Source organism: Phaseolus vulgaris, chromosome 3, assembly GCF_051622355.1.
Source record: "Phaseolus vulgaris cultivar YP4 chromosome 3, ASM5162235v1, whole genome shotgun sequence".
NCBI classification, from domain to species: Eukaryota; Viridiplantae; Streptophyta; class Magnoliopsida; order Fabales; family Fabaceae; genus Phaseolus; species Phaseolus vulgaris.
Genome location: NC_143500.1, coordinates 2858799 through 2877165, shown reverse-complemented (window position 1 = coordinate 2877165; position 18367 = coordinate 2858799). Strand labels below are relative to the sequence as shown.

At 30.3% G+C, this 18367-nt stretch overlaps 3 protein-coding genes across 3 annotated transcripts; 1 reads left to right on the top strand and 2 right to left on the bottom strand.

The window, feature by feature from the left end:
- Positions 1-375: 375 nt before the first annotated feature.
- LOC137806067 (putative metal-nicotianamine transporter YSL7) lies at positions 376-2974 on the bottom strand. The gene is made up of 3 exons (XM_090300389.1): positions 2946-2974; positions 1738-1927; positions 376-1613 (listed from the first exon to the last, which is right to left on the bottom strand). The coding sequence occupies exons 2-3, from the start codon at positions 1885-1887 to the stop codon at positions 495-497; spliced, it is 1269 nt and encodes a 422-aa protein (XP_090156515.1). The 5' UTR covers positions 1888-1927; positions 2946-2974; the 3' UTR covers positions 376-494.
- A 2354-nt stretch (positions 2975-5328) lies between these two features.
- LOC137808810 (ammonium transporter 2 member 5) lies at positions 5329-8577 on the bottom strand. Its single transcript, XM_090300355.1, has 3 exons — positions 7934-8577; positions 6953-7238; positions 5329-6060 (listed from the first exon to the last, which is right to left on the bottom strand). The coding sequence occupies exons 1-3, from the start codon at positions 8528-8530 to the stop codon at positions 5501-5503; spliced, it is 1443 nt and encodes a 480-aa protein (XP_090156481.1). The 5' UTR covers positions 8531-8577; the 3' UTR covers positions 5329-5500.
- A 5583-nt stretch (positions 8578-14160) lies between these two features.
- LOC150028621 (isoliquiritigenin 2'-O-methyltransferase-like) lies at positions 14161-16763 on the top strand. Its single transcript, XM_090299996.1, has 4 exons — positions 14161-14613; positions 15336-15652; positions 16241-16305; positions 16411-16763. The coding sequence occupies exons 1-4, from the start codon at positions 14186-14188 to the stop codon at positions 16705-16707; spliced, it is 1107 nt and encodes a 368-aa protein (XP_090156122.1). The 5' UTR covers positions 14161-14185; the 3' UTR covers positions 16708-16763.
- The last annotated feature ends 1604 nt before the right edge of the window (positions 16764-18367 follow it).

Here is an 18367-nt window from a genome sequence, read left to right as displayed (position 1 = left end):
ACCAAAGTGACTCGAATTCCGTTCATGAAGTTGTGTCACATTGACATAACTTCACCTTGACATATCAGAAAAGTCGTGTCACATTGTTCTCATATCTGTAATTTTTTCAAAAACACTTCTTTTTGGTAGAAAAGGGAAAAAATTACCCCATTATAAAAAAAAAACCTTAAAAATTCAAGTGTTAACTAACATGATCTGCATATACTAGAGATAGAGATGACCATACATACAATCCTCCTTAGACACATAAATAATTAACAAGTGTGACATATATTACCACAAACATAGAATAATGGTTTCATAATTTTTTTGTAGAGATAAAAAAGAAAGAATCTTTTTACAAAGATAAAAGTGAAAACAATTCAACATGTACAGTTACATACCCAAGTCTCCATATTTATTTAGAAAAGAGAAGTTGTATAATGAGAAATCCAAGTACAATATTTGATCATTCCTTAATTTCACATGAACATCATCATCCAACCGAAGAAGCATCAAGGACCACCATCCAAGAAGGTGTCAACCTTCTTATTTACAGCACTAGACAAGAACTTCATGCAGATTGGTGGACTGGCTCCAGCAAGAGCCAGAATAGCAGCAGGAACACTCCACAAAGAATCACCACATATAAGTCCAGATGCTAAAACAGGACCAAAATCATTTGCCTTTGTTCTGTTCCTTTTCTCCCACAAAAACAGAATCAAGCTCCCAATGCACATGTCAATAGCAAAGTACCCACCAAGATAGAAGGGGATGGCCAAAGCCATGGCATTAGGAACAAATCTGTATATTCTATACTTGGTCTCATAATGCACCAACAAATCACGCACTATGTTAATGAACACAGCCAAGAAAAAGAATATGATAGCTAGTTGAAGACAATGTTTGGGGAGAGAAGAGAAACCCTTTGCTCCTAGAAGGGCCATTCCTCTGTACACTTCTCCATAGGGTGCAGGGTATGAGCCTTTAGGGTCACCAAGTGTGTAGGCCTTGTGGAAGAACCAAAACATCAAAGGGGACACAAGACACCCTGTGGCAGTACCTAAAACTTGGCTCACAAACATGGACCTAGGAGATGCAAGGGTGAGGTAACCAGTTTTGAAGTCTTGCATCAAATCAGAAGCTGTTGAAACAATGCTCATCATCACACCACATGATGCAAGGCCTGCAATGATGCCTCCATTCTCAAGGCCAACCCATGAACTGAATATTATGATGGCCACTTTGCCATAGTTTGATGCCAAGGACCAATCAGTGAGGCCACATCCATAGGCATTGCAGAAGGCCAGAACAGGAGCAATGAGGTATGTGATCAGCACATGATACCATTTCAGCTGAGGAAATATGTGTGACACTGTTATGATGGAAATAACTGCAAGAACAATGTAGCCACTGAAAGCAACCCAAGAGGGAATCTGATCTTTCAAGAAATACTCTGTGCGAAGTTGAGTGTCTAAATCTCCACTTGGGCTTGTATCAACATTTTCTGGATTTAGATAGAGTGAATCTTTTTTCTCAAGGTATTGCTTGATAAGACTATAAGCAACTCGTATTAGCATGATGACACAATGGTAAAGACCATCACCAAGCATCATAGCAATTGCAGTGAAGATCTGTTCATGGATTTTTCTTATAATTAGCACAACACAATTTGAAATATTGTAAACAAATTTTAACTTTGAAATGACATGATACAAGATACCAATAATAAAGGTTGCTTAGTGGATATATGTTTACCCTATATCCTTGGATGCTACTTAGACTGCTAGCTGGTATATCTGCACTATACCAGATTCCTTTCTTGTGCTCAATCCAAGGCCATAGGATTCCCCATGAGATTATAGCTCCAAGAAGAAGAGATACATTTATCAAGTAAGGGCAAATCATTCCAACTCCAACATAGGTAGATGAGAAATCAAAGTAGAACCTGTAAGTTTTGTAGTCAGATTATTGACTTTCTCAATTAAATTCTATGCAGTCAGAGGGAGAAAAGAGTGTTGGTAAATATACACAGTAAGAGTTATTACACTGTCACTATTAAGACATTTATCCTATCAACCAATTTAAAACATTCTAAATATCACTTTTAAAATAATAAATAATTTGTGTAAAAGTAAACCGTCTTACCATATGAGAATTATAGTCTAATTAAATTCATACATTTGAGTCATGTAACTCTTCTAATAAATCTATTAATAATGGTATATCTGAATTTTCTATCTTGAAGTTCTTTAGTATTAGTACCAGGGTCTGGAAAAGTAACCCAGCCTACCAGGATTTTATGAGATTTTTCCCCTTTGCTTAGTTTATGGGAGTCATTGTTATTGAGCATCCAAAAAATGTTGGTTGTATGTGTTTGTGACTTGAGAGTGATTCTATCTTGATCTACCTTTGTTGTTCTTCCAAACATCTCGTTTCCTGATCTATCCGTAGTAGATGGAATAATAGTTTGTCTTTTTGTAAATATATTGAGTTTAAAGTTTTTTATATTTTTAAAGAGGACAACCACTGGACTTAAAAACTTGTTTCTCTAGGATTGAGTAATAGGCTATTATGTTTGGTATAGCAGTAAGTGATCTAACATTTCTTTGATTTTTTTTTCATTAATAGGTATAAACTCCTTAGGTATCGGTTTGCTTAGACTATTCTAAGAAGTTCTCTTTGTATTCATTTGCATGAGTTTGGTCTAATCTTTCCATGTTTTTTTTATGCTACGTTTCATGTGATGACATATGTTTAATAAAATCTGGGAAGTCAGTCTAACTAAGATATTAGGTTTCATAGTGATGTTTAACATATTTTAAAAAAAATAAAAATCATATATAATAATGACATATAACGCTGAATGGAAATTCAGTAATCTTATGTGTTAATTTCTAGTGATATGCCAAACAATCTTAAATAAAAGACAAAGATACATTTGGATGGAACACATATATGCATACCTTTTGCTGTAGGCATGGAGACCAAATGTGGAAAATCTTGAGAATCAAGCAGTTTCTATTTACTACATCTTTTGATAATGGAATCAAGGGGTTACCATATTTGAAGGATTGATGAGAAATGATTAACCTCTTGGTTTTGGAAAATTTTCATTGCAAAGATTACTTCAAGTCATGGAGAAAGAACTATATTGTGCAGTTCTGGTTTTGTTTAGAACCTGGGACAGTTGTATATCAAACACTTACCCTTTACTCTTTAAGGAATGTAATTGTTTCATACTAAATTATCATTAATTTTAATTATACAAGAAAAATTATACATGCAAAAAAAATAAATTATGTTGATGTTTTGATTAGATGATTATCTTACATTATTGTTTCATTATTAAGACCTAAATTTTAAATAAGATTTTGAATTATAGAATAGAAAAAAAATATGTTTTGTCTTAAAAATAATTTTTCTCACAACAAATTTAAATAAAAAATATTAAAATGAAAATCTTATTAAACTTTTGTATTTAAATATAAAGTATAGATCTTAGACATAATATAATACAATTCATGAAAAAAGAGAGTAAATTAAGACCTTTTTATTCTTTCAACAAAGATAAATTAAAGATAAACTGATGCTGATGGTTTTAATGTAATACACAGTTTCAAATTAAAACTTAAATAATTAATTGTATTAACTTTTTGGAACTAAATATTTATTAGTTACAATAATTTTTTCTCATTCAATAAAGATTACGTTTCATAACAAGACACCATATAATTATGAATTTTGTTGTAAAGTTACATTTTTTGTTCTCATTGGACACAAATTATTGAAAATATTTGCCTCTAAAATTTTCACTTTCTTCTAAAATAGAATTAGTTAGAATCTTAAATCACTTTTTATTCTTTTCAAAATTTGTTCTTTCCTTCTGAAAAAGTAATTTTTCTTACTTGCTTCAACTAATTATGAATATTTTCTTGAGCACTTGTATATCCCCTAGACGTAAGGAAATCTTAGAAATTGAGTATCAATATTAAAAAATATTTAATATATATTAATTAATATTTATACAAATAGACAAGTACATAAATACCTTTCTCATAAAATTATCTTCATAAATATCTATTATATATTATAATCTATGTCTAAATAAAAAAAATATGAAATAAAAAATTGTTTTGAAATTATTATAAAAACTTATAATATGATATTGTGAAATCCATATTTTACATTTTTCAATATGAAAAACAAGTCATACTAATTATACAACTATTTAACTAAAACGTTCAATGCTACTATAAATAAATAATTAATAAAACATTTAATGCTATTATGAAGAAAAACTGAATACAACATTTAAATGAATTTGGATTATTTGGTGAGTTTTTAAAAATCATATTCAAGGGCTTTAGCCATGACCTTCAGGCAAATTCTTTTTTCAATTTTACAGTTTGCAATACAATATTTTACATTTTAGGATTGTAGAATTTAAAATACAAAATGTACAATTCAAAATACAAATCGTAGAATTTGAAAAGTACTTTCTAGCTTTGAATAGTTGAATTCGAAAAGTATTTTCTAGATAGGAAATGTATTCAAAAGATATTTATACATTTATAATTTTTTTATGTTATAAAATTTTAAAATAATCATTTTTAGTTCTTATAAAATATGTGAAATTTTAATTTCAATCATCGTTTTTTTTTTATTTTCATCAAAATAATTTCAAAAAACTATTTTTAGTTTCCAATATTTTAAGATGAATAAATAATATTTTAAAAATTTGAAGAGTGTTTTGAAGTTCCATATATTTTCACAACATTCTTATGTATCACTTACAACAATCACTTGACTTTTTTCTTTAACATATATAAACCATTAACTGATATCATACAATACTAAGATTGAAAATAGTAATTTTCAATTTTATAGAAATTGAAATTAAAATCCATTTATTATACTAAAACTAAAATCATATTTAAGTACACTATTTAACATAATGTAGCATTGTTTTTGGCATACTACAAATAAAATTAAAATGAAAACTCATTAATTGAACTTGTTGACACACACTAATAATTCTTGTTCTTTTTTCTCAAGATACAAATGTTGAGAATTTTATCTTCTCTGAAGTCCACCAAACTTGAGTAGGCAAAAAACAAAAAAACATGTCATAGAAAGAAGTGACAACTTAGTGTTTTTTTTCTTTCCTTTTTTTGGAAGTTGATGTATTGATATATTCATTTTGTTGTCAATGATGAATTTTTTTTAGTTTTTTTTGAAATTTAAGTTTTTTTTTATATAAGGGTTAGATCATCTGAATGTTTTATATTTATTATTTTTTTACTGATAAAAGGAAACAAGATAGCAACACTTTCTTTCCATAGCCGATCTTGTTCATTTGTTACGAAGAATGAGAATAGGGAAAGTAAAATAACGTTGTTGTTGTTGCATATGATTCAATACAATGAAACACGACATTTATTTTACTATATATATGTTGTGTACTATGCTTTTGAAGACAAGAACAAGACTAAGACAACGACATCGACCAAAACTAGTTCTACATCATCTCAACCATGCCACCATGTTTCTTCTTGGGTGCCCCAGATTCAACATCATCATACAACGAACTTCCATACTTTGAACTTGAATTTTCAAGCTTGTCACCCTGACCCCAGATGGCATAAGCCTCTTCCCCATGAGCAGCCTCATCACCAATCTCCATATCCTCTTCAGACATTCTGAGTGGAACAAAAAGTCTGATGAAGAGGCAAATCAAGCTTGTGCTGATAACATTGACAAAGACGACAAAGAGAATGCCAAGGATTTGGATCCCCATTTGCCTGAACGCTGAGTGCATCATGTTGGGATGGAAACCATAGAAAAAGCCAACGTATTGGCCTGGAAATCCATAGAACATTTGGTTCAGTCTTGGCTCGGCAAAGAGTCCAGTGAGGAGTCCTCCTAGGGTTCCTGCAACTGCGTGAGTGTGGAACACTGCCATTGTGTCATCAACCTTCTGCAGTAGCTTTGATCTCTTGTGGATCACCATCATTGTGAACCAAGGAATTGACCCAGAGAATACTCCCATTAAAAGTGCTGCCCATCCCTGCACAACTCCTGAACAAGATAATACATATACACTAGTTAGGTTAGGTTAGAATATGTATGTGAAAGCAAAGAAATAAGAAAATATTTAAGAACGTCAGATAGATCACATTGAAGCTTTTACAATGATATAATTGAAGAATGATATAATTAAAGGTATGATCATGGGTAAAATACGTATAATGTTTTTATTATGGGCTTGTAGGGTTTTGGTATTGTGCGTTTTGTTTTGTAGACATGCGTTTTGATGTATCATAAAATATATTGTGCCCATCCCTGCACAACTCCTGAACAAGATAATACATATATACTAGTTAGGTTAGAACAGGTTTCTGGATGTAAAGGAATAAGAAGATATTTAATAACGGTATCATAGATCGCACTGAATTCTTTATAATGACGTAATTGAAGGTATGGATAACATCGAAAGTACGTGTAACATGTTTTTCTTATTTTGGATTGATGTTTTGAGCTGCTGGTTTGCATGAATCCATTAAAAAATTTAGGTGCGGGACTTGTAGGACTTAGGTGCGTTTTGTAGACATGTAATCAATAGTAGAAACTATGATAAAGTAGTTTTTTTTTAGATTATCTTCTTCTGTTTGTTTTAAAAACTTTTATCTTGAATGTAAAGAGATCTAGTTATGTTTTTTTTTATAAGAGTTGAGATATCCTAAAATATCAGTATTTTTTTTCTGATAAAAAAATTGTATGGAATTGTTTATACTTTTAGTAGAAAAATTGCAAAATAAGTTAAATGTTGGAGGATGAAATTTCTAAAGAAAAACCTTATGTTTTTCTTCATTTAGCTAGTTGTACTCAGTGCAGTTCACAAAAAGAAAGAAGTATATGTATGTTTATGTATATATATGTAAAAATGGGGAATGAAAATTGAGAAAGAAACCTGCAGCAGGGGTAATGCAGACCAAACCAGTGATCATGCCTTGAACAGCTCCAATGACAGAAGGCTTTCGGAAGAAGATGACATCAAGAATGACCCAAGTGAGCAAGCTGGTGGCAGTGCAAGCGTGGGTGTTGAGGACGGCAAGGGAAGCATCTGAGTTCACTGAGTATGGATCTCCTCCGTTGAACCCTGTCCACCCCATCCACAACAGCCCTGCACCTGCAAGCATCAGAAGGATGTTGTTTGGTGGAAACCTTTCCCTGTCCTTGTTCAACCTTGGTCCAACCTGTCAAATCATTTCATATATTATATACTTTAACTTATTATATATGCATATTTCTATCCCTAAGACAAAAATTGATTGCATTAGACATATTAATTAAACATTAACCATAGTCAAAGGAATTAATGGATTAGTTATATATTAATAAGTGAATTTTAAGTTTAACTAGTCTCAGCTTTATATATATTTATGGGTGTTTCGATAATAGTTCAATAGTCGAGGATCTGAAATCAATGTAGCATAGACATTGACACGAACACCACACAGATATATTCATTGAAATATGTATAATATCTAAAATGTAAGATAGGAAACGGAGACATGAATCTATATATTATATAAATTAACAATAAAGATTTATATGCACAAGTATATTTCGTTTTTTTTAGCAGAAAGAAAGATGTTTCTCATGATTGGTTAAAAAAATTTGTTCCTTATTTTTATAATCATATTAAAAAATTATACAATAAGTTAGAGATTTTAGAAAATTAAGGTATTTTTCTTTTTTTAAAATTGTGGTAAAATCGTGTTAGAATTTTTAAAAACCTAACAAATATCTCACAAATACGTGTCTTACGAGTGTCGTATCCGATACTTATATTCTCGACGAATACACTATTTAAGTGACGTGTCTGAATCTCAAACATCCTAAAAATAATGGAAGGAATTAGTTAGCATATAGACACAAAAGTTCTTACCCAATATGCAGCTGTGAAACCAGCAACCCCAGAAGACAAATGGATGACATATCCACCTGAGTAATCTATTATCCCCATTTTGGACAAAAAGCCATTAGTACTCCATATGCTGAAAGCTGTGAAGGTGTAGGAGAATGTGAGCCACAAAGGCACAAAGATCATCCAAGCATAGAAGTTCATGCGCCCCAACACAGCCCCAGCAATGAGAATCAGAGTAATGGCTGCAAACACACCCTGGAAATACACCATTGTGGCATTAGGAAAAGCCCCCAAAAAGGCCCTCTCGAACAGATACACATGATCAAGTGACACACCAGGCTTTCCCCAAAAAGGCACGAGTTTGTCACCAAAGGACATTCTGTATCCCCACACAACCCAACAGAAAATCACACATGCAAATGCATAGAGTGACATGAATGCTGAGTTCACCGCCCATTTCTTCTTCACAGCTCCTCCATACAATATTATGAGCCCTGGCACACTCTGCAGACCCACCAGTGTTGCCGCCACAAGCTGCCATGCATTGTCTGCCTTACTCATCCACTCAGGGCTTCCATCTCCTGGCAAAAGGTTCGACGGAAACGGAACCTGAGCCATTTCTTCACACCCTCTTTCTGGTTTAGGGTTTAAGGTTTATGGTCGAGGATAACTGAATGAATGTTTACTACAATGATCACTCACTCATATATGTACATGCACGGAGAGTGTGTGTGTGTTTGATGGATCAAGCGGCTAGTGTTGGCCTTTTGTGTGCATTTGTTTTGGATGAGGTTGTTTTGATTCTCACGACTAGCTGTAGAGTTGTTAGAGAATTCATATGTTGTCCTAGGGCATGTCGGTTTTGATATGGATGGGTAAACTTAGGCGGGTATTACAAACACTTTTTCTGCTAACGGGATCAACAAAGCAAGTTTTTTGTGTCTTGGTACTTAGCTCTCTACCAATCACAGAAAACCTATATGTGTAATAATTGGTCACAAACATTCTTTAAAATAGTTATGTAAGTATTTTAAGAATAAAACATAACATAGCTTTTCCCATACAAAAAAATAATGATATTTTTATCAGGTATCAGAGTTACTTAGAAAAAGTTAGACTTCCACAAAGTTAAAATCTTTCCAAAATGTTATTTAATTTTTTTGAATTGTATGTATATGATGAAAAAAAGTTGTTCTAAAAATAGTTTTAAGAAAGTAACTTATTTCCATTCTTGGTATTCTAATTGTTCTGATATGCAACTTCCCGAGAAAATGAAAGAAGATGAATGTCTTACTATTTTTTTTTCTTTTATATAAATTGGTAGTGTTAATGTATCATTGTACTAATTTTATTCTACCTAGGTTGACATTGATAGCAACCATTTGTATCAAACCAAGAATCAATTAAAAGAAGAATAATATTTAATAGTTTATTTCATTCTATTATATATTATTAGAGATTTTTTCAATTTCGTTTAACTATTTTTAAAACTTTTACAGATCCAATCAAAGTAAGAATTCATGAAGGGTAATGATCCTTGTGGATTAGCTCTTATGTATCTTTACTTTCTGATATGGTTTAAATTGGTTTTTTATATCTGTGTAAGGAACAATCAACTCTAACTAGATGTGGGGATGATTTATTTTGGATGGTAATAAAATCTTTATTCTTTTACGTAATAGAGTTGAAATATTTCTTAAATATTTTTTATTTATTATTAGAAAAAAAAACCACGTGGATTAGAGTAAATTGTGTTTCTTGAAGGTGATGGATGGACTGAAATTGGTAATGAAAATGACAAGGGTGATCGTGATGATGCTTGGCAGGAGTGTTTTAAGGGCAATGAGCCTATGGATGAAGAGTTATAAAGGGTAATGACCTTGATTATATGAATGAGTTGAAGGAGGATAATGTTAAAGATTGTTATTAAATTTATAATCCAAATAATTAATAATTAAAATCTTGGTAGTAAATTAGATACTAATTTAAAAATTATTTATTAATAATAGAAATTAATTTAAAAATTAATAATTTTGTTAATCTTTAAAATCATCTTTAATTTAATTATTATAATAATTAATTATTTTTTGTTTTTAAATTTTTTTTTTATTTAATGCTTTTTTTATAGTGTTAAAAAGATTAACTTAGTCACTATCCAAAATGAGAAGCTTGAATCATGTTTGAGACAAAATCCAAGTTTAAAAGTTAATGACAGTCGAAACAATGATGTAAAGAAATGGAACATTCGAAGAGCAATTTATAGGAATTTGAGATTTCACACAAAAATTTGAAACTTAGCCTTGGTGAGAGAAATTTTCTGTATGTTATTAAGTAGAACATTTTATTCTTATTTTTTAATTCAAAGTGATGAAGCTTAATACAAATTTTATTTTATAAATTAGTGATGAATTTTAATACAAATCTTATTTTATATATTGTGAGGTTAAGGAAGACTTAAACTTCACTTTCTAATATGATATCAAAGCTTATCCTGATCAGAGTTGTTTGGTTTATCGTATTCATAAAACTCTTGTTGATTATATTATTGCATTAATTGAGGGTCGAACTATATATGCCTCTCAACATATTTAGCAAACTTCAACTAGTGGGGTATTTCTTCCTGCACCTCTACATTTTTCTTCCTGCACCCCTACATTCTTTCAAATACCAGAATTATCCTTAATAATTTTAGATGATTCCATAATAGAAATTTCATAACAAAAAAAGTCTCCGGAATAGGGGTTCCGTAAGCAAAGTATGTTTCCAGAAAATTGGGAAGACAAAAAATCATTCAGAATGGTAAATATGGAATTCATAAAGCACTCTGTTGTTTGTTGCTTCCTTATGTTTTCTGCTTGGGTCATGTATGGGCTTGTTCTGTTTAGACCGTATATGGACTTATTCTTAAGTCTATATATTGGTTTTCTTTCTCTGTTCTAAGACAGTAATGAATGATAATAATATTCAGTTTCAGTTTCTTATGTTTTCTCAATACCTCTTACATACCAAATTGTATAAACATCTCCATTTGAATTTAATTTTAACCACTCTTTTGTTAAATCTCATGCATCCAATAAAGTTTTACTTCGAGGGAATTTTAGATCAGGTAGTCTTTATCAGTTAGAAGACTATATATTATGGGTGGTCCGATAGGAGGTGGCACGATAAGCCCAACACAAACACTCGCTAGGATAGACTCGAAATGGCTCTGATACCATATTACGAAGTGAACTTTAAGCCTAACTCAACCCCACAAAACTAGTTCATGAGATTGAGGTTTGCACCCACTTATATACAATGAAAGACTTTAATCTCTAGTCGATGTGGGATCTCCAACACTAGTGTTGTTCCTTGCTTATATGCTACATATCAAATAAAAATATTTATCGAATGTAATTTTACTTGTTATTTAGCATTAGGTTTTCCCAATTCTATTTAGAGAAATTAAAAGAAAAAGAAAATTGAAGGAAAGATGATGCACTTTGTTAGAAGAGGCCATGAAGATTAGAGACAACAAAAAAATCTAACAATAAAAAGCAGAATTGGTAGAGGGATGTTATTTTTTTCCAGCAACCATATATGCTTTTAGAACCATGTATTCTCCTCAGCCCTGCACTGGAAATAGAAAGCAGAATTGGTAGAGGGATGTTATTTTTTTTACCAGTAAGAAAAGATAGAATAAATGTGACCCATTTTAGGAGTGATTCAACCCTTATAAGTCAAACATGTTATAAGCAAAGATGCAAGGAGGAGTTCTGAGTCAGTGAAAGAACATAGGTAGAACATAGGTAGTAAATTACTTGGTTATCTCTTTTAAATTTAACAGATCAATAAAATGTAGAAATTTGGAAAATCTAATAATAAAATGTAAGAACAATAAACTTAGAAATTGTGAAAAAAATGACAATTTAATAATAATAGGAACAAATAAACCATTTATTTTCTCCCCCTTAAAACTACTTACCAAGTGCTTCTATTTAAGACTTATCAGACAAGTCTCCTCTCTCCACCTTTGCATGTTGAAATCAATCTAGAAAATAAACTACTCATGCTAAAAACAAGCCCTAACGGCTAACCCAACCAGCTCATCAGAAGTGTTTTCTTGTTATCATCTTCAATTCTTCCTTGGTTAGTTAAATGTTCAAACCAAAATGAACTTTTAATTGGATTCTAAAGTCTATAATATTGCATATTGATGATTCTTTCTCTTTGATTACTCTACTTCTTTTCTTTTTCTTTAGCTTTGTTCTTCTGCACATCCACTTCTCCAAAATAGTTGCACGCATATGTTTCCACTTACTTTATGTTGTTTGATTGTTGTATCGGTAAGGGTCGTACGATTGATGTCACATCTCGATTCTCATTACTGTATCGACCGAGATCATAGTCCATATCATTGGACCGACAGACAATATAAATTCAATTACGATCAAGCAGAATTAATCAGGTTAATCAAAGGTTAAGAGTCAGGTAATGTATACCTAAACATTATCAAACTCCCTAATCTGGCCCAATAAGAAATGTCCAATAAAGTAATATAAATAACATACACTCTAAGAATTAGGTCGACCAGAGGAAGAAGAAAATTGATCTCAATAGTTCTCTAATCCAACCTCCAAATAGTTTTCTTAAGAAAGGATTACATGATATTTTATCATGCAATATATGAATAAATGACCATTGGTTAATACTTATAAATTCAATACTAGAAAATTTTAAAGATAAAAATAATTAGTTGTTATATTGATTAAATTGGATACTATTACAAAGACTATAAAATTTATTAGTATTTAAATTAGTTTCTATTATTGATAAATATATTTTAAATTGTTATCTAATTAACGACCAATTATTTACATTTCAAAGTTGTTATCTAAATATCAATTTAAAAAATATTTATCAATAATAGAAATTAATTTAGATACCAATAATTTTTTTAATTTCTAAAATAATATAATTTAATCAATACAACAACTAATTAATTTTATATCTAAAATTAATTTTTATTTAAGAGTTTTTTTTAATTGAGTTATCAAAAGAATAATAGATATAATTTAGTTTGTAAATTACTCTTCCCTGTTCCAGTAACTGAAAGTGTTCCAGTTACTGAAAGAGACTTAGCAAATATGACTTCATCACATAAGACTAGGTCATTGGCAGCACTTCTTTACATGATTCTTTAGAATATTGGTTAAATAACTAAAAGGAATTTAAAAAATAAATGAGAATATAATAAAAAAATACAAAAGATACACTTCTACATCTCAGAATAATTTTTATTTTATTTTCCTATCTAAATTAGTGTTTCAATATTTTTTTTTTTCAGTATTTTTTGGTTGATAATTGTTCAAATGACACTGCTTAAAAATTCAAAACCCCCAAAATTTCTTTATTGTTTCTAGAATAAACATGTTTGCTCCCTAATACTTTAATGCAATGTCAACTTATCATTTTATAATTATTATAAAAAGTCTTCTTAATTTTCTAACCACTATTATAACACCCTCTTGTCTAAGTAATACCTATTTAAATCTGCACGATATCACTCTTTTTATGAAATTATTGAAAAATAAATAAACAAATAATTTGATACTTTGATAGAAGCCTCATGCACATGCTATCTCAAATAATTTATATGGTCAGAGTACATTAGATTTTAATATACCCTTTTACCTTTCTTAGTTTTAGTTAAATATACCCTAAAAAAATATCATGAAATAGAAACCAATTTTTAGATGTCAAAATAATTAGTTACAATAGTAACTAAATTAGAGACCATTTTAGAAACTAAAAAGTTTTTTGGTTTTTAAATATTAGTTTCTATTATAGTATTTAATTAGTAACCAAGGTTTTAGAGACTAAATTTAGAAACTAAATAATTGGTAGTTAAAACCTTAGTTGCTAATTAGATACTAATTTAGAAACTATTTAACAATAATAGAAACTAATTTAAAAACCAATTTTTTTTTAGTTTCTAAAATGTCTCTAATTTAGTTACTATTGCAACTAATTATTTTGGTCTCTATTTCATGATTGTCTTATAGTGATAAGAATAAAATTCATATTTTAATTAGCGGTTAATATTTTTAAAATATTCTTTTATAAACTAGAGTCTTAATTTGATGTTATATTTACATATTTGAATAAAATAGTTTTATCAAATTAGATTTTAAACTTATATTCCAACGATGAAGATGTAATGAAGGATCATGTTATGCCTATATAAACATGAGAAAACTGAACAAAGTACACAACAATTAAACAGCAGTGAGAATGAGTTCAAACTCCAAAGAGAATGGAGTTTCCTTGGAAGTAGAAAAGGTGGATGATTCATACCTTTCTGCAGTGTTGCTTTGTTTCAGCAGTGTTCTTCCTGCAGTTCTAAATGCTGCCATAGACATGAATCTGTTTGATGTGATAGCAAAGGCAAAGAGTTGTTGTGATGATGCAAGTTTTTCTGCCTCTCAAATTGCCTCTTTGATTCCAAATGAGCACCCTCAATTGGCTAATAGGCTTGAAAGAATGCTGCCATTGTTGGTGAGTTACTCTCTTCTGCATTGCTCCATTCGCAGCAATGAAGATGGTAAGAGAGAAAGAGTTTATGCTCTCTCACCTGTTGGAGAATACTTTGCTTATGATCATGAAGGAAACTCTGTGGCTCCACTCTCAACTTTATTTCATCGCGGATTTCATAACCTTTGGTAATTAATACTTTCATTTTACCTCTAATTTTTTGGTTTAGTTTTTTTAGGGTTTAGAATTTATTCTCTAAATTGATGAAAATCCAACCATTGAGTTGTATTGTTTAAGAATTCATTTCTTCATATTTTTTTTAAAAAATTTTAACCCTATCTTTTTAAGATTTTCAATTCATTTTTTTTTCTTGTGTGATGGATTGTAAAAAAAATTGTAACACCCACTTAGTATAATATGTATTTTGGATTGTACGATTTGAAAAGTAATTCTGAATCTAGAAATATTGTTCGTTTTATATAATTTAAAATACATTTTAGATTGTATAATCCAAAATAGAAAATAAAAGAGTAATTATAAGCTATTATGGGATCCAAGGACACCTTTCGAATTCTATAGTTTAAATTGGATTTTTTAAAGAAAAAAAATATATTCCGGATTATAGAATCGGAGAGAGATATAAATAGAAAAAATAACAGTTTTTAAATTGTACAAAAGTATTTTTTAAGAACAAAATAATCTTTTTGACTGATCTATGGTTGCCCGGAGAAACTATGAAGTTCAAAGAAGAAACAACTTGTTCTATGATCAATTTGATATTAAGATACAAAAATATATTTGTAACACTTATATTTTGAATGATACAATTTGAAAAGTAATTTTGAATATAGAAAAAATTCTGAGTGGTATAACTTGTAATATGATTTCATATCATTTGTGCTCTTACTAGGAAGGATGCAAAAGGTGCATATCTGGACTCGAATTGCAGTAACCATTTCGAAAGTGTTTATGGAATGCTCCCATTTGAATATATGGAGAAAGATACAAAGTTGAATGAAATGTTTTTCAAAGCAATGGCTCATGCTGGTCCAATAGAAGTGAAAAGGGTAATCAAAGTATATAAAGGATTTGAGGGGTTGTCAACATTGGTTGATGTAGGAGGTGGAATAGGACATACCCTCAAACTCATTCTCTCTACATACCCTTCAATTAAAGGAGTTAATTTTGATTTGCCTCGGACAATTCAAGATGCACCTCCTCATCCAGGTACATTTATGTTACTTTTTTTTTTCTATCACTACAAGAAAATCATTAAATAGAAACTAATTGTAAAGATAAAAAATAGTTAGACAATTCAAGATGCACCTCCTCATCCAGGTACATTTATACTACTTTTTTTTTTCTATCACTACAAGAAAATCATTAAATAGAAACTAATTGTAAAGATAAAAAATAGTTAGTTGTTATATTGACAATTAGATATTATTTTAGAGATTAAAAAAATTATTGGTATCTAAATTAGTTTCTATTAGTGATAAATAGTTTCTAAATTGCTATCTAATTAGCTACCAAGATTTTTGCTACCAAATTTAGAATCTAAATAATTAGTTGTTAAAACCTTAGTAGCTAATTAGATACTAATTTAGAAACTATTTTTCAATAGTAGAAACTAATAATTTTTTTAGTCTCTAAAATAATATTTAATTTAGTAAATATAGCAACTAATTATTTTTTGTCTCTAAAATTAGTTTTTATTTGACGATTTTATAGCAGTGTATACATAAAGAAATTATCAATATTTTAAAATTTTGTCACAATTATGAATTAGCAAATTAACACTCATTTTGTGTGAAGGTATAGAGCATGTGGGAGGAGATATGTTTGAAAGTGTTCCAAGTGGGGATGCCATTTTAGTAAAGGTTGGTGCATTACATGAGAGTTTAATTTTATCCTTTTGAAGAGAAGTTCAATATACTGTATACAATTTCTAATCACATTTTCTTCTTTGATTTTGGTCATTTCAGTTTGTATGTCACAATTGGGCAGATGAAGATTGTATAAAAGTTTTAAGAAACTGTCACAAAGCTTTGCCAGCACATGGAAAAGTGATTGTTATGGAATATATAATTCCAGAGGTTCCGAATTCAAGTGATGCATCTAAACATACTACTATTGTGGACAATCACATGTTTTTAGCACATGGTGGGAGGGAAAGAACAGAGATTGAATTTGAGAACTTGTGCAAGAGCTCTGGTTTTTCTAAGTTTCATGTTGCATGTAGTAGCATATCATCTATAGGAGTGATGGAGTTCTATAAGTAGGGTTTTTCAGTAGTAATTTTTTCATGAATAAAACACATATATATGTAATGGACTTAGTCATTGTATTTTATTTTGTTATGTTATTATGTTATTATTTTTATTTATAAATAAAAATTCCTTATGTGATTATTTTACACCAGAGATTTATCCTATTTTTATTTTCATTTATTTTATTATGATATCTAGAACTAAGTTAATATTTTTATTAAGTTTTGTTTTCTCTGTCGTCGCTCTTCCACCTCCGTTGCTACGTCGTCACGTTGACGGATCCCTCGTCATCCTTGTTATGGATTTGTCTTTTTCTTATTGATCGAAGCCCATGTTACTATTTTTTAAGTTTTTTTGTTGTCTCTAATCTTCATTAATGGCCTCTTATGCTCCCTCGTAAACATCTAGTGTGTGTCATACCTCACGACAAAATGCTATTTTCAATAAATTTCCCAAATGGTATGGGAATTGTCAGATCTCTAGTTCTACTCCTTTTATTGCACTCACGAGTACAACTTTTGATGGCCTCACTCACACTACCTCTCTTGGCTCTTGGGTTCTAGACTCAAGTGTAACATATCACATTACTGGTAAGAAATCGTTTTTCTTTTCCTTGTCTACTATGGGTTATTTACTTTCAGTTACCATGGTCAATGGATCTAGGGTTTCATCTCATGATTTTGATACCTTTAATATTTTTCCTTCTTTATCTATTAATAATGTTCTCTATGTCTTTGGGTTTCCATTAATTTATTATCCATTAATCGTCTCACAAGATCCCTTGATTGTGTTATTTCTTTTACCAAAATTTTTGTTTATTTACAAGACCGGAGTTTAGGAAAATTGATTGACAATGTAAAATAGATTTCTTTTAATTTATTGATCTAATAAATTTAAAAGAGATTAATGATATTGTAAAATAGATTCTTCTCTTTCTCTCTCATATTTTGTAGTTTCTACATTCTCATGCGATTAGGGATAGAAAAGACCGACCACCGACCCGCCATCATTTAGGCAGGGTGAACCGAATCAATCTTTTGAAACTATGAGCTAAGCTCGTTACATTCAACACATCTCACTTTATTAATTGTTACAATAACTTTTCCAAACATATTCTTTTTATTCATGGAAAATATACTACTGAAAACCCTATTTATAGAACTCCATCACTCCTATAGATGACATGCCACTACATGCAACATGAAACTTAGAAAAACCAGAGCTCTTGCACAAGTTCTCAAATTCAATCTCAGTTCTTTCCCTCCCTCCATGTGCTAAAAACATGTGATTGTCCAAAATAATAGTATTTTTAGATGCATCACTTGAATTCGGAACCTCTGGAATTATGCAATTTTATTTTGCGTCCAAATTGCGCTGAAAAATTTCACAAAATTACATTGATATATTTCTTGCACCCAGGTAAGGAGGCACGTCCACAAATAAAATCACAAAAAGAAGATACGAGGATGAAAAGCCAGGACGTTTTGTTTTCGGAAAACCAGTTTTGTTCACTCTTGGTTTTTGACTTACTACGCCTTACTCCTTGGGTATTTTAGTATGAAATTTTTACCAGACATTCGCCACTGTGTCTATTCAGTTATGGATGAGATATGAGCCCTAGATTCGTCCCACATGATTGGAAATATATTTTTTATTCATCACTACCAAGGCT